General features: G+C 45.9%; 2 protein-coding genes across 4 annotated transcripts; one reads left to right on the top strand and one right to left on the bottom strand.

The window, feature by feature from the left end:
• On the bottom strand, positions 1–25,406 carry B3gnt2 (UDP-GlcNAc:betaGal beta-1,3-N-acetylglucosaminyltransferase 2). 3 transcript variants are annotated; one of them, XM_029483244.2, is made up of 2 exons: positions 25,129–25,406; positions 1–2,468 (listed from the first exon to the last, which is right to left on the bottom strand). In XM_029483244.2, exon 2 carries the CDS (start codon positions 2,457–2,459, stop codon positions 1,266–1,268), a length of 1,194 nt encoding a protein of 397 aa, XP_029339104.1. In that variant the 5' UTR covers positions 2,460–2,468; positions 25,129–25,406; the 3' UTR covers positions 1–1,265. The 3 variants fall into 3 exon arrangements, with proteins under 3 accessions (XP_029339104.1, XP_021031487.1, XP_029339103.1); XM_021175828.3 differs by lacking the exon at positions 25,129–25,406 and adding an exon at positions 24,404–24,632; XM_029483243.2 differs by lacking the exon at positions 25,129–25,406 and adding an exon at positions 23,714–24,032.
• Positions 25,223–27,873, top strand: LOC110304432 (uncharacterized). The gene is made up of 2 exons (XM_021175830.3): positions 25,223–25,490; positions 25,741–27,873. Exons 1-2 carry the CDS (start codon positions 25,243–25,245, stop codon positions 25,856–25,858), a joined length of 366 nt encoding a protein of 121 aa, XP_021031489.1. The 5' UTR covers positions 25,223–25,242; the 3' UTR covers positions 25,859–27,873.
• The last annotated feature ends 3 nt before the right edge of the window (positions 27,874–27,876 follow it).

Raw genomic sequence — 27,876 nt, 5'->3', positions numbered from 1 at the left:
TGATGATTAAAAAATACAATCACTTTATTTCCACTTTTTCCCAGTCCCCTGTAGCACAGGTGAGAACCCTCTAAAGCACAAAAATATTTCAAGAAAGCATGTTACAAGATATTAGTATATGCAATATTTTGGCAGAACTTTATTTTCTCTAGCAGTTCATACCCCCCCCAATCCAAATTTTAAAATTCAAAAATGAGAGTTAACTTTATCTAACATGTTACAGCTTAACATTTAAAACATCATGCTGGATCCGGGAGGAGATGGGGAGGTGAATACAATCAAAACACATTGTATGAAATTCTCAAAGAATTAAAAAATGAGAAAAAATAAAATATCATGCTCTAGTTAAATATTTCACAAACACTGTATACAAATAAAATATTACACAAAATATTTTTTAAGAAAATGTTTTGGTGTTTGATCTGAACAATAAATAAAAGCACAGGCACTTCTACACTGAGACAGGGAAGTGTCACTACCCAGAATTTTATCTAAGGAATACGTGATAATATGGCAAGAATAGAATCTTGGGGTTTTAACTGACTAATCACGTTCAAAGTTCAGAAGTCGCGAATGCTTCCCAGTCTCACTCTGAACACTCACAGATCCACATGGCTGTCGGGCTACTCAGTCTTCAGTTGGCCATTAGGGAATCACACTCATGATCTTCAAATACTACAATTAGGTTAACTACCATGATGCCACCCAGGAAACCAAACACAAGTAAAAGAAAATCCCCTCTGTCCTCACGGCCATAAGCCCTGACAAGATGAACTGCACGCACTGCGTGGCTTTCCTTGCATAAAGGAAGTAACGGTTTCTAGTAACAAGGACAATACTGCTGGGTGACAGGGAAGGTTGACATCAGTTTACTTTCTAGACAACTTTCAAAATCTTATGAAAATACATAGAATTCCATTTCACAAAACCACCAGGTTGTGTCCTACATATATATATACACATACATACACACACACACACACACACACACACACACACATATAATTGTGGAGGAGAGAGAAAACAAATTAGAAACTGAGGACCGGCAGCCAGAGGAAGGGTCATAACCATTCATTCACCCTGCCATGCTGAGCTGTCTTCAGCCTTCCCTCTTCACAAGGCAAGGGAGGGACTGAGGGCTTGGGAGCCCAGGGGCTACCTGCTCATGAAGGCTAATAGCCTCACACAGAACTCACCTATTGTGAGAGCACACCATGGGAACTAGTCAGGCTAGGCCTTTCTGTGAAATGCAGCTCATGTCTATTTCAGCATTTTAAATTAGGACTTTGCAACTGAGACCAGATATCAATCATCTCTTGAGGTTTTCTGCTATGGACTAACATTAGGTCTATATAGGAACAAATATTTTTCTTATTTTTCTCTTCAATATCAAATGTCCTGAAGCCTTTGTGTTTCTCTGGAACAAGGCCCAGTTTCTGAAGGCACATTCCAGTATAAACATCATCAATAGGGTAGAGATGGACCCGGTTAGTTACATTGTACAGCCTCAGGGCAAGGGGGCCGGAGTACAGGAATCCACCGCCCCCGGCATACGGTGGGTAGACCCCGGTGTAGAAGACTTCTGGGATGTAGTACTTCAGTTTCTTATCCCGATGAGGCCCAGCGTTGTGGATCACGTCACCTATGAACAAGTCTTTGGCTTTGCTCTTGGATAAGCTATTCAAGTAATTAAGGATGTGATGGGTGTTCACAAACACATCATCATCGCCCTTGAAGACAAACTCTGCGTCTGGACAGGAAGTGCTCACCCACCTGAGAAACAGCACTTCCTTCAGGGACAGGTTGAAGAATGTGTCTCTATAGTTCCACATGAGGATGTCCTGGTGCTTGTCACTCTCAAACTTAAGCATGTCCGAAAGATCAGGGTGGTTGTCCTCTGGGGGTGTCTTGCCCAACAGGAAGACCCTCACTACCGTCTGGTTCCCTACGTTGGTTTCTCGGCCCCAAGACTCCCGGATTGCTTGCCTTCTGGCAAAATGTGGAATGAGGGACTTTATCGCCAATAGTAAGAAGGGCTTCTTTGCACATTTCTTCGGTTGATCTATAAGCAGCGAGTAATTTCGGCATCTCAAATACAAGAGAAAGTCTTTAAATCTGTCCGGCAGATTATTAAAATCTGTCACAGCTGTCATGACCGTCGAGTCTGGCTCACAGTAGCTCAGGTGACTTGTGTTTGGAGAGGTGGATAGCTCCCCTGTCTGATTGGCCACCCTGTTCAAGATGGGATTGTACCACCTGTTCAGCTTCTCCTGTTCCCTGTTCCAATATGCCCGGGGAGTGCTGGGTAGCTTCCAGAACTTCTCTTTCGGGATTATTACTCCTCCCTTTCCATTTTTGTCTTGGCTACTGTTTTTGGAGACTTCCACAATCAAATAAATGAAGACATTTGCCATCATCAGGATGCCCAGCAACTTGACTCTTCGACGCCCCACACTCATCTCTCATACCTAGGAAAAGGCAGGGAAGTACGTTAGTGAACTGTGACTCTGATGCCCACAGACACTTTAGGCTTAGCATGGACACATACCTTTACTTCCAGCACTCAAGAGGCAGAGGCAGATGAACTGCCCAGGTCCAGGCCAGCCAAGGCTACACAGTGAGACCCATTCTATATTTTTAAAAACGTCTTCCTAAGAATAAATGTTCTAAAATAAGGACTCCTGACTCATCAGCTCTGTTTCAAACTAAATCTCAACTTTTCCATCTACAAAGGGGGTTGGTTGTACAAAATATGCAATTTTTACACACAGGCTTTTGAAATCCTGCCTGGCCCATTACAATCACTATGTAATGGTTAATGTATTTTAGACACTTGGAGGGCAGAAGCAAATATCACTAAGTAAATAACCTTGTGACTGTTCAACTACTTTGCTTAAAAAGGCACATACATACAAATCAGAGCTTTGCAAACTAAGTCACTTACAATTCATAATAGCAAATTTTTAATTCTGTGATCCAATATGTACACATGCACATAATATCACTATAAATTACATGTTACACTAAGTACAGTGTCATGTAATTTGCTCTTAATGTCTGTCATTTAAAAATGCAGACCAACCCCGAATTATTTCCTAACCTACCAATGTAAATAAAATGAAAATTGGTGGATTGTTTTAAGTTCATTGGCTTCCAACAGAGAATCCCAAACTGAAAGGGGGATTTGCTGTGAAACTTCTACTACGGACACTTCAATCAAAGAAAGGCTACTTGTGTCTCTTATATCTAGTAGTGGGTGGGTAAAGAGCCTACTATAGCCAGCTTACAGTTAAGCCCTCCATAAGTCTAGATACACAGATTGTGTAAATACACGAAAGAATGGGCTGGAGAGACAGCCCAGCAGTTAAGCACCCTTGCTGTTCTTGCAGAGGACCCAGGTTTAGTTCCTAGCACTTACATGTCAGCTCACACTCACTCATAATTACAGTTCTGGGGTTCTAGTGTCCTCTTCAGGCCTTCTCAGACACTAGGCACCCACATGTTACATACACACACAGATAAAAAAACACTCACCCCCACACAGAGTAATTAAAAATAAAAATATAAAAGGAAATAAATCTTCTTGTACCATATATTGCAGAGTTCCGGCTTTGCTCGTCTTCCTTAAGCAACCATGTAACAACTCCTGGTATCTGCAACCATGTAACAACTCCTGGTATCTGCAACCATGTAACAACTCCTGGTATCTACATTGTAGCCCACGACTTAAGGAAAGGAGGGATTACCAGAGAGCACAGGAGCCTACAGCACTGGGATACATCCTGATTCCCCATACTTAGAGGGTAAGGAAGGAGACTGGGAGTTCAAAGTCAACCCTGGCTACCTACCAAGTTCAAAGCCAGCCTAAGCCATAAAACACTCTTTCAAACAACGAACAAAATGTGCCCCCAGGAGAATGTGGTAGATCATTTACAAATGCACCACTTCATAAGGCTTGAACATCCACAAATTTTGTTATCTGTGAGGATCCTAGAACCCAAACCTCCATAGATACCAAGGGCCAGTCAATAAGTTAAAGAGTTTGTTTGGGGGTACTTTATTTTTAGGACACAGGGTCTTGCTACAAACACACCGGATGCCTCCTGAGTGCTTCCTTGGTTTCATTGTTTAAGCCACTGCACTCAGGAAAGGGACACTCAAAGAAGCAGCCTTCTGTCCCTCACTACCCCAACCTCTGAACGAGCAGGGGGAAAAGCTGCTTTATACCTCAAGAAAACAAAAACATAGAACAGGTCTTACTCTTTAGTAGTTTTAAAGCATGCCTGGTCACACAGCCTGAATAATATCTAACTGTTCACGTCCTTCTCAGATCAGATGAACTTTTAAGTAAATCTTTGAAAATCTAACCAGTATCCGATGGTGGCTGAAGAATTAATCATTTCACTTAGGGAAAAAAATCATTGATACTTTAACAGTTTGACCGGTTTGTTTGTTTGTTTGTTGTTTGTCTGTTTGAAATAAGGTCATACATAAAACTCAGGTTGCCTTTGAACTTACTATGTAACCAAACACAACCTTTTAATTTCCCATCTTTCTGCCTCCACATCCCAAGGTATGAGATTACAGGAATGGGCCACATATCCAACTCAGTCCTTCCAAAAGACACTTTTCAAAAGTAAGTGGTTCCCATTCTTCTTTAGAACTTTTGTTTGTATTTTATGTATATGAGTGTTTACCTGCATGTATTCATGTGTGTCAAGTGCATGACTGGGCCCATGGAGGCCAGAGAATGGCATAAGATTCCCCTGGAACTGGAGTTACAGATGGTTATGAGCTGCCCTGTGGGTGCGGGGAACTACCTGGTCCTCTGCAAATGCTCTTACTCGCCGAATCATTTCTCCAGGCCCTCCCCAAACGGATCTCTTTAACTTGGCAGTTCTACTGCTAAAATGAGGCCTTTATGGGGCTGAGGGTAAAGCACTTGCTATGCAAGCAGAGGACCTTAGTGTGAGCGTCTAAAAACCACACAAAGCTGCAGAGCATGCCTGCAGTCCCTGTGCTCCAACAGGAAGCAGGGAGCTGGAACACAAGAGAGACCCCATATCAAACAAGTTAGGAGATGAAGCTTGCACTAGTAGTTGGTCTCATCCTCTACTGAGGATGTGTGCTGTAGGAGCCATGTGTCAATATGCACGCACGCACGCACACACACAGAGGAGTGTGCGAGTACACTTCCCTCAGAACTACTAGTCTTTTGGTTGTGAGCTCTTTCTCCCATCTCCGCAAGATGAAACAAGGAAAAAACACAGAAATGAACAGAGAAAATGACCATGAGGCAAACGTCTGGAAAGGGTGTTCAGGAAAAAGAACACTGCACACTGTGATGACAGGCAAAAGCTCAAGGCTACACATAGACTTTTCAATTTAGTAAGAGAACTGAGAGACCCATAAACAAACGATAACAGTTTACAGAACAGAAGCACACACACACTTCTTTAGCATAGCAGGCTGTGAAATCCTAGCGCTAAGTCTCCTTAGGTACAGTACAAACAGTAAGAAAATGACTGCAGGTAAACCAATTAATTACACACCAGGACTGTGGGGCCAGGGATTATTGGAATCCAGTTTGAGCCATGTGACATTTCTCCTAAGACTACCAATCCTTTTTAAAAATCATCTAATTAACTACATAGGAGTGTTTGCCCACATGTATGTGCACATATTGCGGAAGCCAGTGGAAGCTGTAAGATCCTCTGGAACAGCAACTAAGATTGTTGTTGCTAGGGGCTGGCAAGATGGCACAGTGGTTAAGAGCGTCGACTACTCTTCCAAAGGTCCTGGGTTCAATCCTAGCAACCACATGGTGGCTCACAACCATCCGTAACAAAATCTGATGTCCTCTTCTGGAGTGTGTGAAAACAGCTACAGTGTACTTACAATATAATAAACAAATCTTTAAAAAAAAAAAATTGTTGTTGCTAGCTACATGGGTCTTCTGGATGAACAACCAATGTGCTTCAGCACTGGCCACCTCCCTAGTCCCATTAATCCTTGGGACATGTGAATGGACATGAAGCTCTCTGAGGGACAGTGTCCTCCCAAATGCACTTAAGAGGTCCAGTCTACTGAGAATCTTCCTGGACTGTTACTTACCTCAACCCCCAGCCAAGTTCCCAGGATGCCACTTCATGAGTAAAAAAACAGGGGTGGAGGCAGAGTATTACCTAAAAGTCAGGAGTGAACTGGATTCTGAAAAGTGTCTGTCCTTAGCTGTGTGGTGGTGGTGGCAGCACACATGATGAATCCCAGCACCCAGAAGCAAGAGATCCAAGATGACTGAGGTGGGGCGGGTGGGGATGTGTCTGAAAAGTGTCCATCCCTGCTGTCATTCTGACCCAGGTACCTGGTGAAATTTTAGGAGCTGGCTCAAGAATGAAAAGGTTGGAGGCCTGGAGTCTAGCACACACTTCCAGGCCCCTTCAGGAAGCCGTTCTGGACAGACCCTAAGTCTCCAAAGGCTTGGAGGACCCTTTCCACTATTTGCAAGTGGGTATTCTTCCTCACTTACCTTAGGAGAGTGTCTCAAGTACGCATCCCCCAAAGCTAGACAGCATTTTTACTGTGACCTAGACACTGCTTCTTGTATGGGAACTCTGCTTTTAGACTCTGAAATCGACAGAAGTTCACAGAAAGGGAGATATGAGGCAAAGAACCAAGTCTTTAAAAAAAGAAAAAGAAACTGTGGGAAAAGCTCTCTCTAAGTAGTTTAAGTCCCATTGCAGTCCATTTTGTGGGTTTTGGTGCACCCCAGGAAGTTACATTGCTTAAAAGGAATTTAAGAAATACTGACACCAAAGTTAGAGAAATGGCATCACCCAACACTATGAAGCCCTGAACTAAAACAGAAAAGTCCTACTACAACGCAAACACCAGAATCTTAACTTTCTCCCCAACAAGAACACTTTTCAGCAGCAGCACCACCACCCCCATCACACACACACACACACACAGTTTCTCTGTGTAGTTTTGGAACTCTTTCTGTAGACCAGGCTGGCCTTGAACCCAGAGATGCACTGCCTCTGAGTGCTGGGATTAAAGGTGTGTGCCACCACTCAACTAAGGACAGATACTTTTCAGACTTCTACAAAATTGAAGTTACTTCAACAACAACAACAAACTCCCTTTTTATTTTGCAGCTAAAATATCTGGGAAGGCGATGCTGGGGCGAGAGAGGGATTACCAGACATAACCGCTGTGTTAAGCTACGTGAGTACTCGCAGGAAGTACTTACTATTACTATTGGTTCCTGGGCAGCAACACTGTAACTGTAACACTGAACTGTAACAGAGGCTGGGCCCCACGGCCATTCTTATCTGGAGACTTTGTGGATCCCCGAAGCGTGGCTCCCACCCCCCAACCTCCACAGCCTCCTGAGGCTCTGTGCACATCCCATGCCTAGCTCCAAGTGCAATGTCACTCTTTAGAAAGGCTCTCAGAATGAGAAGTAAAGCATGAGTATGTCTGTTGGCACCTGGGGCTGGCAATCCTTCCAAGCCATTCTAAATGTTCTTCTAAATGTTTGTTGGCCTCGTATACACTGAGCACAGGCAGTAGTGACTGGACCGACCCAAGATCATGCAGCTGCCGAATGGCTGAGCTGGGACTCTATGCAAGTGGATGCGACCATGAGGAAAGAGACGAAGGAGCACTAGTCTTATTTCCAGTGATTATTTTTATTTAAAATAAGTAATTATTAAAATTTTATATGCATACATTTCAACTCACAAAAGTACCATAAATTAGAATTAGATGCAAGAGGCAGGTTAGATTAGTAACATTTATTAATTACTCAGGCAAAATGTATCTTATGCTGACATGTCATAAATGAGGGAAGTTTCAGCTGGGGCAGACTGCCCTGGAACCACATTATGAGGCCAGAATCTTTCTGTCCTTCAGAGAGCCAGCTAGTTTCTTCTTGACTTCATTTCTTAAGTTTCTTTTTCCCCCCACACAAAATATGGTTGTCAAAAGTCACCAATTTCCTGTTGCACTAACCAGCAGCTGTGTAATCCTAGCCTATAGCCTACCAACGCCCAGGAGGTCATCACACCACCACACCCTGACAGTTTAACTGTAATCAAGAGCGAAGGAAGGACTGCAGCTACCCAGGCCAGCCAGACTCTTTCCTTTAAGGTTCCAAAACACTGGGCAATTGCAGCGTTTCATAGACAAGACACTGGAAGCTACCGAAGTGCAGGCTGCTAAGAGGTTCCTTCCAGTTCTGAAAGATATGCAAACACTTAAGCAAATTCATGACAACCTGTTCTCACTGAGCCATGACCACCCCACCCCAATAGCTAACCAGGGACAGCCCCAGCAACACATCCTAGTCACACCTAAAGTCTGTACCAAGATGCCCTGCATCTCCCCCAGTACCAAGGTGCTAGGAGGCTTGGACCTTCAATGTCCTCCAAAGGCCTGGTCCTCTGCCTTGCCACTACCAAGTAGTAGTGGGACCTGCAGGGGACATGTCCTAGTGGAAGGAAGTTAGTAAAATGGGGCCCAATCTATTCCTTTCTTCAATTCACTTCCAGTCATGAGGTGACTGGTTCCCTCAGCTGTATGCTCCCACCATGAAGTACTGGGCCACCACAAGCCCAAATGCAATGTGATAAAGTGACCATGGTCAAAATCATGGGCCAAATAAATGTTTCTACCTTTATTTAAGTCTAGCACAGACATTTTGTCACAGCAACAGAAATCTTGCCAACACACATTAGGAGTAAAAGAAAGTTAATAAACTAAAAGTGACCAACCCAGTCAAGCTAGGGTGAGGCTAGAAGTCAGGCTTGTGACCGTACAAAAGAGAATGCATCCTGGTTTACTGCCAGTCAAGCTAGGGTAAAGCTATTAAGTCAGGCTTATGACTGTACACAAGAGAATGGAGCCGGCTCACTGCTGTTCAAATCCAACCAATCTCACAGAGAGTAGGAGAGAGAAGCAAGCCCAAGCCCGATGCTTTACCACAAGACCAGTCACTGTACATTCTTGGGCCCTGCTGCTCTGGGAGCCTGGCTTCCCTAGCACCTTTACCTCCCAAGATCCAATCTGTGGCCTGATCCTTGCTAGCCTTTCCTGGACCCTGCTCAAACAAACAGAAGCAGACACAGTTTGCAGCTAAGTGCTCCTGTGGAGAGAACAGCTTCCAACAAAACGGCAGATGACAAGTTAACAGGAGGTGACCAGCAGGACCAGAAGGCCTGGGCCATTCCTAGACTTCTGCCCTAATTAGTACATGAGGCCTGGCTAGGTATTGCCAGTGAAGCAGGAGAACCCCGGGAGTGCCCATGGCACCAGGTTGGGAAAGTATGTCTGCCAGGGTCTTCTGTCTGCAAGCCACAGAAGAACTACAGGCTGAGCCTAAGGAACTGGGCTCCTAGTTACTAGTTTTCTCCCCTCTATGATCAAAATTAAAAAGGAAAAAAAGTATTTCTAAATATTCTATTCAGCCACATGTCCCGACAGGCAGAAGTATAGATCAAAGTGTCTGGCAGGACATGCTCTGATCTTCACCTTTTCCTCCTCTACAACCCATTATGGTTCTTTTTCTCAAGTGAAATTTATCATTTAAATAAAATTAATCACAGAGCTAGGCTAGAGTTTATCTCATGGCAGAGCACCTGCCCAGCATGCAAGAGGCCCTGAATTCCATCTTTGGCACCACAAACAAAATGAAAAAAAGAAATCTACCTCTGTATTTATCCTTCAAGTAAATACATGCACACCATTCAGAAAGAGAAGAGAAAAAATAAGCAACAAAGGTCGCCTTGCCCTGTCTTTAATAGAGCTGGAAACAATGGTACAGTCCTCAGTGGAAAGGTTATGTAATTTAAAAATAGGACAAGTGCCAGGTAGAGGTGACACACACCTTTGATCCCAGCCCTTGAAAGGCAAAGGCAGGCAGATCTCTGAACTCAAGGCCAGCCTGCTCTATGGAGATGGCCAGGGCTTCACAGAGAAACTTTGTCTCAAAAACCAAAACAAAACCACACACACACACACACAAAAACAAAACAAAAAACAAAACACCTTTAAAAAAAAAAAAACACCCAGGGCTAGCAGACAGATAGCTTAGACCCACTGTTCAGGCTGAAAACCAGTCTGACATCTTCCAACATCTTCCATCCGATAATCAGCTAAACTACTATTTACTTGACCTCTCCAAGCCTGTTCCTCAGTGTAAAATGGCCTGATAACAATCTACAGACCAGCTTCTTGTCTTCAATACCACATCATTCAACAGCTCTCCTCTGGGGCTCCTGCTTCTGGCACCAAATACTAAATACAGCACATTTCTCCAGTTTTGTTCTTCACTGACTAAGACATTTTCATCCACCCACTGAACCTCCAAAAGGAGGACACAGAGATTAACACTTGTAACTCTTGAAATCCTGAACAGTTTCAGAATGTCTAACAGACAGGGTTTTCTCTGGTCCTGGGCATGGGGGAAAACCCAGAATTTTCTCTTTGGCTTCTTTTTTGCTGCTCACTACAACGCACAACTCCCACATTGATCAGTCCCCTGCACATGAAGCTACCCAAGTCAAGCGCCACTTGTATGTATCCTCACAGGACATCTTCCCACAGGACTCCTGGAGCTGAAGCTCAGGGCCCCCATGGAACACCAGCTCACCCTCATATTCTGTCAGGGGGGCCTACACATAGGCATCTGACAAAGTCACTGAAAGCAGTGAAGATAAAGTAGAAGCTGGACCAATAAATACATATAACCTTTTCCTGAAAAAAAAAAAAAATGGGAAAGTCACTTACCCTGGCGACTGTGGGCTGGTGAACTACACATAAGTATTTACATTTCGTAAGTCGGCCTCAATCTATTATTACTGAAGGGAACAGGGAACATAGGCTCTCTGGAGTTCGGGGACCTGAGCTTCAGAAATAGTGATCAGTGTCCATCCTGAGAAGAAATCTCAGAAAACATCACAATGTTCTTGGAGCCAGGAACTGACAGGCCTTCCCTCTTCAGGAGAATTCTAAGTTACTACAGGGACCAGACCAGTGCAGTTCAGGACACAGCTGCTTAGATGGCTTTCTCACTATACAGCCAGCCGCACGCATTGAGCACATGTAGGCTGGGTGCATGCAGACCGCTGCCATCTCAGCCTCACGGCTTCACTGTGCTCCCAGACTGAGAACACAGCACTGCCAGGTACCAGAGGGGGGAGTGCAGGGCGGGGGTGGGAATGGGGGTGGGGGGAGGGGAGACGGGCTGTGCCTGGCGTCAAGGAGCTCGAGAAAAGCAACCCATACTTTAGAAACGGGACCACCCGTTTACAATTCATAGACAAGAGCCCAAGAAAGAAAACCTCTTTACCTACCAGCAGGACAGGAGCCTTCAACTTACAGAGAGTGAAGGGAAATAGCTAACGGCCCAGATCCATTTTCAGAGGCAGGCAACAGCAGGTGCATCTGCAGCAGACGCGGTAAGTAGCCAATGAACCAGTGCAAGCTGACAGTCTCTGTGCCATCAACCCAAAGGCACCTCTAACCATACTATTGTCCCTTTAACCTGGAGTTAAGGGGAGAGGTCACCAAAGAAGAGCCCCCACTGAAATAAGCAGAGGCAATAAATGGCACAGCTTTAACTGACAGCAGGGACCAAGACAGGACCTGAGGGGGTTGTGTAGCAGGGCTAATTTTGGAAGTATGGCGGCGAGTGGCAGGGTGCACAAGAATTAGGGTGGGAAGGCAAAGCAAGTGCAGACAGATGGCTCTGGAGCCACCAGGACAGGAGTGCATGGGGCTGGTGGATGCAGGGGTTCTCCTAGTTAGAAACTGACTGCTGGTGTTGGGCTGGGCTGCCAGACAGATTACATGTTTTCTTTCACACCTCTGCTTAAAAGTGAAAACAGATCGGCTGCATCACATACAAACAAGAAACAGTCTATGGTGAATATAAATGCAGTTGGCATGCAGGTACAGTTACAATGTTTCATTGTCTTTGCCCCTGCTTAAAGCATTGGATGCATTACTATCTCTGCCTAGCTCTACCATAGGGATGGTTTCTAACATTTTCCCCTGTAGCATTAGCTGAAAGTGTATACAAAATAAACAGATAAAGATAATTATTACTTTCTTTTTTTAAAAAACTGCAGTTGGCTTTGGGGTTCACTGAGGCATGTCTTCTGGAAAGCACAGATGGTTTGCCTCCGCCAGGCTCTGCATATCTCAGACGACACAGGACTGTTTCTCTCCTGTCAACCCCTCTAACTGAAAACGTGACAGTGTGCCACCTAACTTTTCCAAGCATCTGAATATTTTAGTAAAATGGCAAAGACGACACATGCTTTCAAAGTCATTTAGCATGGAAGTACTGTGACCTCACCCACCAGAGAGAGGTCAGACTGGCCTCTGCCACTGTATACCCAGAAACACAAGGTCATCCTCTGACCTCCCTCGGACGTTCTTCTTCACTCCACCAGAAAAGAACATGTCTTGGTTTTCTCATTGATCATCTTCTCATGGGCTTCTTTCCCGAGTTTCCTGCTCTGTCCTTTGCCCAGTATTCTGTCCAGATATCCTCATGTCATTCACCTTTCACAACCAGCTCCCAAGTGTAAAGCAACTAAACTGTGGGGAGCTAATCCCAGTAGGATTGAGCTTTGACCTTTGAACCTGACCTAGAGTCTGTGCTCCTGTGCTGTCTACCACCATCAACATCAAAGAGGACAGAAGAGCAGTCTTGAAATCCCAGCATTTGTTGATATTTGAAGGGGCATAAAACAATTCTCAGAAAAACCAAGGACTGAGATTTTTATAAAACAAAAGCAAAAAAGAAAAAAAAATCAAATTGAGAAAGAAATGACCCATAGCAAATGGTCAACGAGGTACTGAAGCAATGCTGGTCTGGTAGCAAGCACCATTGAGGCCATGGCTGGAATCCCCTGGGTGTTTTATGACTCACGAGTTACTCTTGATTAGTTACTTATTCCCACTACAGAATGAAAGATTGGCAAAGGCTCAAACTAGCCCTGCCACAAACATGTTCATGCAATCCTGTTAGAACTTTTAGCCCTCCGCTCCGTCCAGCAGCAGAACCTGACAGAAGGGAACAGTACCACAACCCAGGCTCTCCTGCCCTGCAACCAACCTGTCCGAGACAGAAAAGGCAATCAGATACAGCACCAGGTACAACTGCACTCAACTGTTCGCTCAACAACCCACACATGCATTCCCACGGGATTGCAGCCCAACTGCAGAAAGAAACACATTTCTAATCCAGGCAACCGTATAGATTTCCTTATTTACAGAGGAAAACCAAAGTCCCCAGAGGCTAGGGCCTCACTATGCTGAGGTCACCCACAGGGAGAACCAACATGTCACTGTCAACCTTCAGGGAGAATTATCATTGGTGACAAGGTCTTTTTCCACAGTCTATTAATTCTAGTTCACTAACAAAGTAAACGAAAAAGCTCCATGAAGTTGAACCTCTTGTTCCCCTTCACCCACTTTGGGGCAGCTTTATTACTTCTGCCTTTGGCATCTCCTGCACGTTTATCTGATTTATCACTCTCTAACGACATGTGTGACAGGACAACAGAACTCTTACTTCCAATCAGTCTGCAACTCCACAGACAACAAAGCTGAGGACAAGAAACTCACAGGGCTCCAGGGGCAGAGGAGGAAACAGGAGGACAGAAAGGGAAGACTTTTCTGCCGCTTTTTTTTCAGGCTGGGTCTTCAACCAGGTGGTCTTGAATTTCCTACACAGGGGCAATTTCCTCAAGGGCAGCCTTGAGGTCCTGGTCCTCATGACTTACCTCCCAAGTGTGCTGAGGTAGCAAGCAGGTACAGCCAGCCACGCCCAGCTTTAAGGGAAGTTTCCGCTTTCTGATCAAGTCTCTAACAGTGCTTGAGACAATCATTCTTGGATAGATTCATACATGAACCGCGATTTCTCCTCTAGTCCTTGGCTGGCTACTTGCCAGTTCTTTTACAGTGAGTTTTGTCAAAAACCTTTTCTCCTTAATACCCCACTTGCTGTTACTAAGACATTACCCAGTAATATCCTCAAGACAGTGGAGATACCTGAAAACACCGCTAGGAAACAGTCACAACTAAGTAGGTCTATAAACAAACACAGGCCCAAGGGATGGGGAAAGGGAGGAAGAAGGCAATTAAAAATTAATAAAAATGCACAAGCATAGATTACCGTACTGGACTAGAAACAGAATCCCATTATATAAAGGGTGTAATTGCTTCTGGAAATAAGCAGGCCACTGATCTTGGCTTGGTAATCTTGGTGTAGAGGTAAGCTGGGGGCTGGGTACCCATTTCTATACTCATACAGTAAAAGCCAGTTAAAACAGTTAGAAGACAAACTTTAAGTAACTATTAGAATGATCATGACCAGTGTGCTCCAAGGGCTCTGATGTCCTCTTTAACCCCTAGGGGCAAATGTGTATGTATGTACACACACACACACTTTAAAATAAAAGTAAATCTTTTAAAAATTTTTAATTAAGGGATAGAGAGATGGTTCAGTGGTTAAGAACACTGGCTGTTCTTCTAAGAACCCAAGTTCAATTCCCAGCATCTCATGAGAGGCTTAGCTACATTGTATGTAACTCCAGTTCCAGGCCTTCTGGCCTCAATGGGCACACACATATGTCGCACGCACGCGCGCGCGTGTGCACACACACACACACATACACAAAGTAAAAAAATTTTAAAATAAAAATTTTAAATCACCTATGTAAAGTTAGACCTGGTGTCACAGTCCTATAATTCCATCACTTGGGGAGTCAGGAGAATCACAAGTACGTATGAAGACATCTGGACTACCCAACAAGACTGCCTTAAAGCAAACACACAAACAACACACACCTAAGCTATTCTCAGCACATACTCTATGGGCAAACTCTGTCTTTCTCAATTCTAACTAACTATATTTGGTAATTCCTATGCTCTATGAAATAAAGTTCAAGAGTATCTCAAACACTGTGTTTATTTTAAGTAACCTAATAAATTGCTTTGGGAAGTTTCAACCTCTCTGCTGTTAGGACAGAGGCTTCCAGTAACACATTTTCCCAAAAGAGAACACGTCCTTGATTACTGTGAAGAAGACACCAAGGGAAATAAGAGACCACAGCCTGAGACTCCAGACCTCCTAGACTTACTGTATTACAGTCTCTTAGAGGACAGCTACCTGACTCTTCTACAAACAGGCGTGAGAACTGGCAATGTGGCTTAGCTAGATGAGTGCTTGCCTAGACTGCCAGAAGCCCTGGATTGGATCCTTAGCACCACACATGCTTATGATCGCATTAGGAGTAGAAACTGGAAGAACAGAAGTTCTTCACTACACAGTAGATCCAAGATCAGTGTGGGTCAAACAAAACCCTGGGCATGGAAACCACAGCAGAACCTGGTGGTGCAGCGCAGTAGCAGAGCACATGCCTAGAATATCCAGAACCTGGGCTCCACACTTAGCAAGGCAAAACAGACAAAGATAACGGAACTCATTACTTGGTGTGTTAATTTTAGCCCAGATTTTCTTTAAGTAGAAAATTGTAAATAACAAATGGCACTCCTAAGTCTTCATTGTGCTCCTTCTAGCTGTAGGTATAATCAAGGGCCCACAGAATGCATAAGCCAGGAAAATGGCTACTAAGTCTCCTTCCTCACTTTAGGGAGAAACTGGCCCCTAATGCCAGAAACTTGGCTGAGATTCTGACTTCTGAGAGAAGCAGGAGGCAGCAAGAAGCAGTATGGAGTAGAGGCATAGAGGAAAGACAGCCACCCCATCGAGCACTCTCAGGGACTTGACCCCTCAGAAGTGCTACTGTCAATGCCTTTGACAGGTCTCTTGATTCTTAGTTCTACCCCATCCCTGAAGGGCCAGGCTCAGTCCCTGCTCTCTGTGGGAACTGTATGTACAATCACCTCCTGGTTCTTAGTGGCCCACACAGAGCATCCCACGCCTCTAAAAGAAGAGAATATCTAGTCCCCTCAATGTACATCTCCTCCCAGGCCTTTTTGCCAAACAGAATGGCTCCAGGAAAGCTGAGACTGGCTCTGAGCCCAGAGAGAGGCAGACTGTACATGCCACACCTCAAGAGCCCTAAAAGATGGATGCCCCCCAGCACCCCACCAGTAAGAACCAAGTCTCACTCTTCCCATGCATCCAGACGCCTCTGCCCTATGGTAAGGGACCATCCATCCATCTCCCCCAGAAGACTATTCCTAGGACATCTGGCTCTGGGGTGACACAAACAAGCCACCCTTCCCCTCAGGCCTCACTTCCAAATCTCTACCCTCTTGGACGTTGCTTAGACTTCAATTTACTGAACGGTATCTGCGGACTGTCTTGGCTACAATTTTTAAATATTTGCACATAGATTTAAAACACATTTACCTTCAAAATAGTAATGTATCTTTCTCTGGCCACTCACCAAGAAAAATTAGTATTCATTCAATATATGGGCACACTGAGGAACTGACTGGAAACCCAGTCTCTTTGAATAAGTAATTCCCATCACCTCAGTACTAAATCCCAGCATGTACTACTACTATAGGAACTAGGGCTGCAGCAATCCACCCTCTAGGGCTGAAGGGGTTTATCTGCCTCACCCTACCCAGGACACTTCCCTCTCCCCTCTGCTTAGAGCCTGCAGCAGACAGGATATGGGTAGGGTGGGGCAAGAACAGGATTGCCTGAGGCTTCAACACATTACCGGATTTGAAAATTTCCATTATAAAGAGTTTTTTTCTTTTTAATAGAAGACCCAATGGAACCTTGAGAACAAAAACTCAAAAGAAAACACTCGGTTAAAAATAGGAGTATATTTTTAGTTAAAAATAGGAGATATTTTAAGTTCATTTGAAGAGAGGTAATTCCTTATGTGGCAAAGAATAGTAAAATGGTTGCCTCTCATTTAAACAAGCAAAGCAAACAAGGTACAACTGGTGCCTATCAAAGCCTCAGAAAGATGCCTCAGAAAGATGGCTGGGCACTCAGCTTATCCTACAGAGCCTGCTACACTAGCACAGTGAAGGGCTAGAGTCACATTGTATCTTTAACTTGTGTTACTTTTATTGTATCATTTTCTATTGTTTGGGTTTTTTTTTTTGTTTTTTTTTTTGTTGTTGTTTTTTTTCTAAATATTTCCCATCTTTGGTTGAATTCTCCACTACAGAGCTCCAAGATTAAGAGGGAAGCATCTGTTTATAAACTCACTTTGATCTTTTTTTTGTATTAGACAAATAACTCAAATAATTCAATTTTTAAATGTCACTGGGCTTCCCTTGACAATCTAAGGCCAGACCTAAAGCAGACCTAAAGGATTCATTTAAGGGCACAGGCACTCGAAAGCCAGGGACCAACAGACAGTCAGTCAGTCTGTCTGTCTGTCTCTCTCTCTCTCTCTCTCTCTCTCTCTCTCTCTCTCTCACACACACACACACACACACACACACACACACACGTAGTGCATTCCAAAAAGCAATTTCTTAAAATCCTCAACATGAACTCTAAGTGTGGAGTTCACGGATCACAGAATCTTGCTAGAATGTCAGCACCTTCACAGAACAGACTTGGAGCATACATTCAACCCATGTGTGAATGTGGTCTCAGAGAGCCTGAAGACAGTCTCAGCAGACCAGGCTGGACTAAAACTCAGAGATCTTTCTGCCTCTGTTTCTCAGAGATGGGATTAAAGTTGTACTCACCAGCCAACTCTAAGACTTAATTTGGTTGTTTTTCCCTCCCAAGAAGGGCAGGAAATACTGCCCTTAACCAGTTGCCATAGTTACCAAGATGCTTGTCATCATCCCCAGAGTCAAAAACCACCATCAATAAAATCTCTACTGGTCTGGTTGGTCATGCTACCCACCCAAGGCCACTGCCCTAGAGTCCCACTCCAGTAACAGCAGACACTGGCCCCTAGGGCCAGGGTGAAGCAGCAGTGTCAATTTCTGCCCTCTCTGGTGGTCACAGACATGCTCTCCTAGCTGGTGCCCTACGCTGACCTTCCCAGCTAGACGGTCATAGTTCTTGCATCCTAACACAGCTTACCGTGATTTCAGCACCACTCTCCTCTTTCTCCTGCCGTTGGCAGCTTTGGATCCCAGGCAGAGTCCTCAAAATGGGGACAAATGGCAGTCCCTTAGGTAGAGCTGGGCCAAGTCTGCTGCTGGGCTTTCCCTTAGCAGACACTCTGGTCCCTGGGTCCCTCTTAGACACCACCCCAAACTCTACCCAGTCAGATCTGCCTGAGGTTCACCCTTCCCCACGTCTGCCTTTATGTTTCCAAATGCCACCCCCTCACAGAGTCGGTATTTTCCCACCTCTAGATTCTGTCAAATGAAATGTACACTTTAACCCTGGACCACTCCAGGGACCCTCAACTTTCCCTTTCTAAAACCAATGAGGTAATTGGACAAATACCAACATGCCTAAAACAGACAGAGGCTGGGGAACAAGCTAACGCTGATGGCCAGGGAGAGCAAGGCAGCACCAGCACCCCTAAGGGGAGTGGTAGGCACAAGAGCCAAAGGGCAGAATGGTAATGGGAGGGAGAGAAGAACAGAGGTAGATATTCTAGTAGACCCCAGAACTGCCAATACATTTCAACAGAAACAGGAGGAGTCAGCACAGAGAGGTGACCTCCAGATCTCAATGTTTAAAGGATCCCTCCAGCTTGTGAGACCACATATGCAGAATACCAGGAAGCAGGCAGTCTGCAGATCACAAACTACACCAGCCTCCCAGTGTGCCTCCTCTCCACCTCAAGCTCATTTCTTCAACATCTGCAAAATCACTCAATGGCCCTCCACTACCTCCTGTCTCTACATGGTCACTAAGGTTGTCACCTCCCATGTTCTCCAAAGCTGGGGTGTGGAGCGGGTATTCCTCTGACCTTGCGTGTTTGAGCCTCTTGCTGTGTCCTCGGCCCTCCAACTGCTTTCTCCTTTTGAAGCATTTTTCATTCATCATTGTGAGGTGAAGTCTCAATGCCACTTCCTCAGGAAGCCTTTCTTGTCTGCTCCCAACATATGCTGTAACTGTGTGTGGAAACACTCCAGACCCAACAGCACAAAGGGGACCCAGACCATAGCAATCTGCCTGCAAACACAGATGCCACAAGCAGCCATCACCTGTCAAACAATGTGCCAGCTTCTATGTGGACAGTCTCAGGCCTAGGTTTTCAAAGACTTGCTATCATCTGCTAGCACCCCCTAAGGCAGATCCACAAGTGTCAATGTTACCTAATGCAGCAACAATATGCTTTTCCTAGTTATTCCAGAAGTGCTGAAAAATGCAGAGGTGAGCCCCCTCGAACGGTACAAATGAAGTCAGTGACAGGAGGTTATCCTTAACTTGCCGTGCAACCAAAGGCATTTCCCTTTAAGATATCTTGAATATTGTTTCTAAGTAAAGTAAATAAAAAGATCCTTTTAGGAGAAAATAAACAAACAAAGCAAAAGAGTGAAGTATCAATCATCCAAGTTGCAGTTAAGAATGAGACATGTGCTAGGCAGTGGTGGCGGGAGGCAGAGGCAGAGGCAGGCAGATTTCTGGGTTCAAGGCCAGCCCAGTCTACAGAGTGAGTTCCAGAACAGCCAGGGCTACACTGAGAAACCCTGTCTCAAACAAAACAAAACAAGAATGAGACATGTCCATTAACAGATGAGGGTGGTTTAACCGGTCAGAGTGAAACATGCAATTAAAGCAACTGCAATGTGCTCTCACTTTTGGAATAATTCACTCACAAAACATGAAGTGGTAAAGGCCGTCTGAGCACCTGAGTGCTTAGTCACGGCTCCTCGAGAACTCTATCACCTCACCTGTTACAAGCTAGCTCATACCAGCCAGGTGCCCAAACAGCTCCAGGTGAGACAGCCAAGTGTGGCCCCTCAGAGATAAGTCAATGAAAAAAGAATAGGAGGTCATCAGCTTTAAAGACACAACTTATTTCAACTAAACGCCACAGAGCAAGACCTACATGTGCTAGGCGTGGGGAGGTGCACCAGGACTTGGGAGGCAGAGGCAGGTGAGTCTGAGTTTGAGGATCAGCCTGATTTATATACTGAGTACCAGGGAGCCAGGGTGGAGAGGGTGTTTAAGACTGTCTCAAAAGGACGGGTGTGGTGGCAAACGCCTTTAATCCCAGCACTTGGGAGGCAGAGGCCAGCCTAGTCTACAAAGTGAGTTCCAGGACAGCCAGGCCTATACAGAGAAACCCTGTCCCAAAAAAAAAAAAAAAAAAAAAAAAGAAAAGACAAAAAACAAAAAACAACAACAAAAAAAGACTGTCTCAAAACAAGACTTATTAGCTTTTATATTAATGTAGTTTATTTAAACCGAAAATACAATTCCTTTAGCTATCAGCATCTTAGGTACTGGTGTTTTATTAAATTTGCATGTATGAGCACATACTTGTGAGCACCAGTCATGAAACAAAAGCAGAGGTCAGAAGACAACAAGTGGGAATTGCTTCTCTCCTTCCACCAGACTCATGAAGTCCACGTCAGGCTTGATGACAGGTACCCCCAAACTCACTGAGAATCTCAGCAGCCCAGGTACCATTCACTTTAATTTTCCTATCATCTCACATTGATAAAACTGAGGTTCAGGGAGACCAAGCAACTTACCCACCATCACACAGCAAGGGGCAAATCCAGCTTTCAAATCTCCCGGCTTATAAAACACTACATATGCTACAGCTGATTCCAATTAACTGCAGGATAGAGAAAACCAATCTATGGTGAGCCCAGAGATGGGCTGGTGAGATGGCTCAGTGGTTAAGAGCACTGACTGCTCTTCCAGAGGTCCTGAGTTCAAATCCCAGCAACCACATAGTGGCCCAAAACCATCTGTAATGAGATCTGATGCCCTCTTCTGGTGTGTCTGAAGACAGCTACAGTGTACTTATATATATAATAAATAAATCTTAAAAAAAAAAAAAGAAAAAGAAAAGAGAAAAGGAGCACAGAAACCTAGTGAAGCAGCTCAGGGTCTGACTGCGTAACATAAACAGAACCTCACACTGTGCCTGATTAACTAAAAGGAAAAGCTCAGCTAACAGACTCCAAGTTCATGCTCCTAACTACCTTACCTTAGCACAGCTCAGGGAGTCTTGCTATAGTCCTAGAACTGATCACCATGACTAGTAAGTTTGTTTCTTAAAGGGAAAGAAATGAATGTCTACTAAGCAATATACATTGTAATTACACCAAAGTGAAGGCTCTACACAAACCTAGTTTTAAATGTAACAATGGAAAGTGGCAAGTATCAATTGCTTGACTAATGGGAATTTCCCTACCAAATAAAAAAAAATAAAAAAAATTAAACCCTGCTGGAGGGAATGTCTATAGACAAACAGAAAATAATTTCAAATAATTTCTTACATTTACATAAGGAAATGTGGACACCTAACCTTACATAAATGTTAAAAATGTGCATTAGACTGTAATCAGATACAATGTTGGCTCTCAAAGAGTTTGAATTTTGTTACAGTAATTAAGCCACACCAAGCAATCAAAGCAGGCAGCAAGAGTTTAAAAAAAAACAAAAACCACCACCACCACCAACAACAACAACAAAAAACTCACAGAAGGGGCAACATACAGTTGAAAGGAATAGAAAACTCAGTAGGAATAATGTTTCCCAGTAGTAGCTGCCCCAGGAACAAGTCCTCCACAAACAGTTGGTGCCTCATGCTTCCCACTCAGGCTCTGTGCAGACTGGCAAACTTCTCCAGCAGTGGGTAGTGATGAAATCATTACATCAATTCTCAAAAAGCCTCACCTCACACATGCGCACACCTCTTAAACAAACAGTAATTGCCTCTCCAGAGAGGAACACATTCATCCTACCATTTGAATATATTCAGCAAGTGCCCACTCCGTCCAGAAAGGGAAAAAAAGAGACAGCCAGAGCTCCATCTAGGGAGGCCAAGGTGAGGTGAGCTGGAGCGATGCACTATCTCCTTTACTGGACCACTTCAGTTGTTAGGTAATACTTACTGCTTTCAAATGAAGTGAGCCTCATTCAATTCACGATTTAATCCGTAATCACTAAAAACTGCCAGACAACTGATCATAATGATTTCTGACCCCAAAGCAATTACAGAAGACCAAAAGACCTCTATGATAATTTCTGAGTTTTGGTGGATCTTGTTTCCTAATATAACCCTTAAAAAACAAGCACACACATTTGAACCAACAGTATAGGGCAGAGTCAACAGGAAATTATCGGTTCCCCTTTCCCTTTTTAGCCTAACTGTACTATGTTAGAACAGGGAAATCCAAATTATTTTTAAATTATTTTTTGGCTTTCTGAAACAAGGTTTCTTTGTAACCCAGGCTGGCCTTTTGAACTCGGGCAATCCTCTCAGCCTCTGCCTCTGAGTACTGGGATTAAAGGTGTGTGAACCACCATGCGATTTTTTTTTAAAGCAAGTATATCTTCAAAACCATAAACCATCTCTGTGCTCAGGCCTTCAAAAGCAATGGGTTTGGGGAAAAACAATTCATAAACAAATTATGTTTCTCTCAAAGACTACCTCTCCCTTAGGTCTTAAAAATCTGCTATCTCTGTCGGTCAAGCTTGGGTGGTTTCAGGCTGGACAAATCTGACAAATCTGAACAGTCCAACCAGATGACTGGTTTTTGGCAAAGGTAAGCTGAGGCCACCAAGAACTTCCTTATGATCTCTATAAGCACTTATGCATCTTATTTGTCCTTAAAAACAATCTTACCGTCCAAGTATCCCATTCCCGAAACTAAATAGGGGATACAAGCCTCTTAAGGAAAAAACATTGTCATTTATCAGCACGTGGCAGAGCAAGCCTCTAGAACGGACTCCTAAGTTTAGCAGAGAATCCGGCATCTACACAAAAAAACACTAAATTAAGAACGGCAGGCTGAGTCCTGAGGGGGAAAAGAAGTATTCTACGCCGAGAAAGGAGTTCCAAGCAGATCTGCTGATAAACACATCTGTACACACTGCAAAGGCCGGAAATTACTCGGGCGAGTTCTACAGGGCTCCGGCACACTTCTTTGGTCTTAAAACCTAACCGTATAAAGAGCTCTAGGACCGGCGTAAAAACTTCCCGGGGTTCCATCGGCTTTCATAATCTCTATTCAAAAGAAACAGAAGTTGGACTAGAACAGGAGGGAAGTGACCGGCCTGCCCCAGAGCCGGTCCCCTATCGAGTGCGCGGTCTAAACCCCACAGAAGTGCGCTAAGGCTGGGCCCCGGTCCCGCCCTCCTAGTTCCACTCAGGTCCAGTGGCCCTCTCATTAACCATCCCATCACTTTCCGAGGCACAAAGAAATACCCTGGAAGAATCTGTAATAACACGAAGCCCATTTTCACCCACTGGCTTCGAAACCTGGAAAAAGCTACGGCTTGGCGGGGAGCGGAGGGGGGCAGAAGAACAGGTTTAATCGTTTGAAGCAGTCAAGTTGGGAGACCACAGTGGGCAGGGGAGCGAAGGCCAGCCGCCCTGTATTTGGGGCAGGAGCGAGCATGGGGCCAGCCCAGGTTACCCAAGTGTGCATTACTTTTCAAGATGACCTCGCACGCACTATGACACTAGAGAGGAGTCTTCACTGAGCTTCCTTCCCACACAAGACCCGGGAGTTCAGAGGACCCTAGGTGAGTGCATTTAAGCAGGTGTTAGGTGTTGCGTCCCCAGAAGGGTCCCCGCCCCTCAGGTGCGCCCACCTGCCAGTCGCAGGGCCAGCTCCCCAGGCAGTCCTGAGTCTAGTTAATCATTCAACGCGGGCGGCATGGAATATTTTTTTAGAGGTCAACGCGAAAGGTTCTCCTGAAGTTTCACAGAAACCAGTCTTTGGGGACCCGAAGATAACAGTGCCAGCGGATGGGGGTGAAGAGCGGCAGCCAGCGGCTCACAAACACCTGATCTGCCCCTGCGGCACCCTAGACCAGCGCAGTGCGCGGGCGGGGCAGAACACCGCCCGCGACGCTCCCCCGCCGCCCAGGCCCGCACCTCGTGCGCGGGGTACAGCGCGGCTCAGGGTGTCGCTGCCCTCTCCCTGTGGGTGCAGGAAGAGCGGAGGTCGAGCAGGTGAGAAGGTCAGGAAGGAGGTGGAGGCCGGGAGACTGGGGAGAAGGTGAAGAGGCTGTGAAGGAGGGGAGAAGGACCGGGAGGTGAGGAAGCGGGACAGGAGGAACGGAGACCGGTGAGGATATCCGGGAGGTGAGGAGGCCAGGGAAATGATGTGCGGAGGCCAGGAAAGTGAGACTGGGAGCGGTGAGGGGAACCCGATGGAGCGTATGCGCAGACACCGCAGGAGCCACAGAAGAGCGGCGAGAGCGCGGGGCGCCCACACCGGCCGGAACTGGCGCGGCGGGGCGGGGACGCAGGGCCGGTGCCCACCCACCCGGCCCTACCTTGTCTAGGGACACCTCCAGCTCGGCGGGGCGGGGCGGAAGACCGCGGCCGCATCCACGTCCCAGCCGCTCTTGCGGCTCAGCCCCGCGACCGCCGCCGCTCTCGCTCCATGCGCAATGCGCGGACGGGCGGCCCGGCGGGGTCTGGGCGGCTCCGGCTCGCCTCAGCTCCAGCACTTGTTGCCGCGGCGGCCGCTGCGCCTCACTCCCGGCCCCGGCTCCCGGCACCGCCGCCCCCTGCCGCGTCCCTTCGGTCCCGCCCCCGCCCGACTCTCCAATCACACGCCGCGCCACCGCGCGCGTCACCGCCGGGACGGCCGCGCTCCCGCCCCGTGGCCCAAGTTTGGGAAAGGCCGAACTCGAACCCTCCCGCCAGTTGGCTCCCAGGTCCCGCTGGGACTGCGCCCCCGGGCCCTTCCCGAGCTCTCCGCCCCTCGTAGCACTGAGAAAACCTAAGGCTTCACTGGAGCGCACAGTGTCCAAAAGACTACAGTCTCCCCCGCCCCGCCAGGAAGTAGCCTCCCCCAGAAAAACAGCTGAGACTTGAGTCCCAAACCCTGCTGAGATCCAGGGTCTGGTCTAAACTCTTCAGCTACCAGGGCGTGGCGCTTGGTGAGAATTTTCCAGCCAGCGCTGGCGTGTAGCTAAGCCTAGACGGCTCCGAGTGGCTTGTGAGCGGGATCCACGAGGGGAGGTGAGAAGAGGGAAACCCAAGTGCACCTGACCTTTGCTCTCAGCGTACATAGTAGCGGCAACCACCTAGATAGATGCTCAAGGCCTGAGGGTGGTGCCTATCTGGCGTCTTCGGACCTTCACGTTGTGAAGCCATCAAAGACACGATGAGGCCTCCACGTGTTTCCACTCGGGTCTCGGGAAGCCAAGAATGCAAGATGCGGGAGGCGCTGGGTGCGGAGTTAGCTCGACGACTTCAGAAGTTGGGCTTAGCAAGACATCTGAACGCTGAACCCCCGTGGTGCCGCTGGACTGAGCACCAACCACACCCAAGCATGGATCACGCGGGACCCGGGACGCTCCCCCACCCCCAACCCAGCGCCTCCCCAGGATCCCCAGAGCGCTACGCACCAAGGTGAGGCCCGGGAAAAAGCCGGGGAGACCGGATGGAGAAGTTGCTCTAGTTTGTAGAGCTGGGTGGGCCGGCCGAGTCGGCACGCCCTCAACACCGAACCTAGAGCCTGGTCCCCACAACCCGGGACGCGCTTGGAAGCTGCTTCCTCTCCCCTCCATCCTTATGGCTAAGGCCTTCGGTCGACCCTCTGGAGATAATCACACTGAGAAGTTAACACTCTACACCTGTTTGCTTTTTTTTTTTTTTCCAGAAGGCTGTCAGATGGAGTTAGTCAAAGGGATGCCATTGACTTTCGAGCGCTGGTGACTGAATTTCAGCCAGCTCGACCAAGACCACGAAGTCTTACTTACAGCCGCAGGAAGAAGTAAGTGCGAGTTGTTTGGGTTGAGCGCAGAGCCACGTGTGTACGGTCATCCACAAGAAGGAATTCTGAGTCAGTGGTCCTGGAAATGTTAAGATTGACAGTCTGCAGACCGATCTGTTCTTATGTTTGTCACAACGTTCCCAAACAACAACAACTTGGATTTTTATATGTACACATAAACTGTTAACCACTGTCACTCTGAACAAGAAAGGAAGAGAAATTGTATGCTTTTCTTGACTCTGAGGAATTTTTTTCCCACGATTATATTTATAATTCAGAAAGCCAATAAAAGAAGCAAATTAGAAGTTAGGTCTGTGTACTTGATTAACTGCAGACTGCCGTATTGATATTTAAACGTTCTGACGAGACAAAGCTGGATTCTTGGTGGACATTTTGTTACTGTGTTTCCCCTTAAATGGCTCTTCGTGGCCACAGACATGCTTTCAAGGATTGCTAGGCAAGAAGTTTTGAGTAAAGTCAGCTGGCAAGCAACAGGGAAATAAAGCTTGAGTCTTCCAGAGCTGCCAAAAGCTGCCCAGGCCATGTAGTTTAAAAAAAAAAAAAAAAAGGCGCTGGTGCCATTGAGTGCAGCTGGAAATGTTCCATCCAGCTTCCAGTGTGACTTTGGGGAAATAACTCAAGTGTTGGATTCTACACCCACTTAGCTGTCCTGCTTACTCTTAGGTTATGAAGGGTTCATCATCAAAAGGCAGAGATAATACATTCAACAAATGTGCTGTCCAACCTAGGCGCAGAGGACCAAAGAAGTGCTTAATAATTAAATAAATTAAAACTATTTCATTACAATTAAGATATAGACCAAAAGAACTGTAAGAAGGTAGGACCATTTTGAGGAGTCCAGGAAAAGTGCTTAGTTTTTCTATTGCTGTGGTAAAACACCATGACCAAAAGCAGCTGAAGAGGGTTGGTTTGGCCGACAGTTCATAAAGGGAAACTGAGGAAGGAGCTGACAGAGAGACAATGGAGGAACCCAGCTTACTGGCTTATCCTGCTTTCTTATTCCATTTGGGGTGTGCTGGGCCCTCTCATACCACAGGTAAAAAACAAGCAAATGAACAAACCTACAGACCTGTGGACAATCTGATGAAGGCATTTCTCAGTGGAGTTTCCTCTTCCCAGATAAGTCTAGTTTGTGTCAAGTTGACAAAAAACAATACAAAACAAAAAACAATACCAAAAAAAAAAAAAAAAAAACTACACCAGCTGCTTCGGGCTTTAAGGGGAAGGTATCGAAATAAGCAGAGTTTGGATTTTATTCAATGAAACATTTGAAGTAGAAATTATATTCTAAAATTTGCATTGTGGGTAAGTCGTTCTCTGCCATATGAAGGAGTAGGGATAGGGCAGGGGCACAGCTAGGGGGTGTTGTTCTATACAGCAGTAGAGAATGGACACCACCACAAGACTTAGACAACCACTCAGATGGTGAGGAATTCTGAAAACTCCTAGGTGGTGCAGCTTCAACCAGGCAGATAGCCATTTCTGCACTGGGGAACCTGTCAAGATTCCAGCTTGGCCAGCGCAGGTGTGTGGCGCCTGTGAGATGCCCTTTTGAGTAGTTGAGTACTAGAGTAGCCGGTGGCCCTGTGGGCAATGAAATCCATAAGGTAGTATAAGGGAACTTAGGGGTAGATAAATAAAGAGGGGCATGGACAGGGTGAGCTATCTCACAGAGGGACAGGATGACCAGAAGTGAGGCAGGGAGAAAAGTCAGTCAGCAGAGGGAACAGACACAGTGGGGGAGGAGGAGGCAACTGCTCTTAAAATGGCAGAGACCCATGTGTGATGTGCTTGCTTTAGTGGCTTGAATGACGTTGGGACGTTTGCAGGTCATGACTGGTGAATCGAAGAATGGCCTAAGGAGTAAATGAGAGATGAAAAAGGTAAGAACAGGAAAGAGAGAAATTATATAATTATATTTTAACTTTTAAAAATTGAAGAAAAATCCCACGCAAATAAGAGCAAGAGTTATCACACACACATATGAATGATAGAAATGTG

Source organism: Mus caroli, unplaced genomic scaffold (assembly GCF_978045245.1).
Source record: "Mus caroli unplaced genomic scaffold, Mus_caroli_1 scaffold_13, whole genome shotgun sequence".
Classification (NCBI taxonomy): Eukaryota; Metazoa; Chordata; class Mammalia; order Rodentia; family Muridae; genus Mus; species Mus caroli.
The sequence above is the reverse complement of the archived record's forward strand: the minus strand, read 5'-3'. Positions and strand labels throughout refer to the sequence as shown.

Excerpts from the sequence above, each read along its gene's own strand:
- LOC110304432 (XM_021175830.3), top strand. The coding sequence starts at position 25,243 with ATGAGGCCTCCACGTGTTTCCACTCGGGTCTCGGGAAGCCAAGAATGC. Across the intron at positions 25,491-25,740 it reads CCAGAGCGCTACGCACCAAG|AAGGCTGTCAGATGGAGTTA; the intron begins GTGAGGCCCGGG and ends TTTTTTTTCCAG.
- B3gnt2 (XM_029483244.2), bottom strand. The coding sequence starts at position 2,459 with ATGAGTGTGGGGCGTCGAAGAGTCAAGTTGCTGGGCATCCTGATGATG.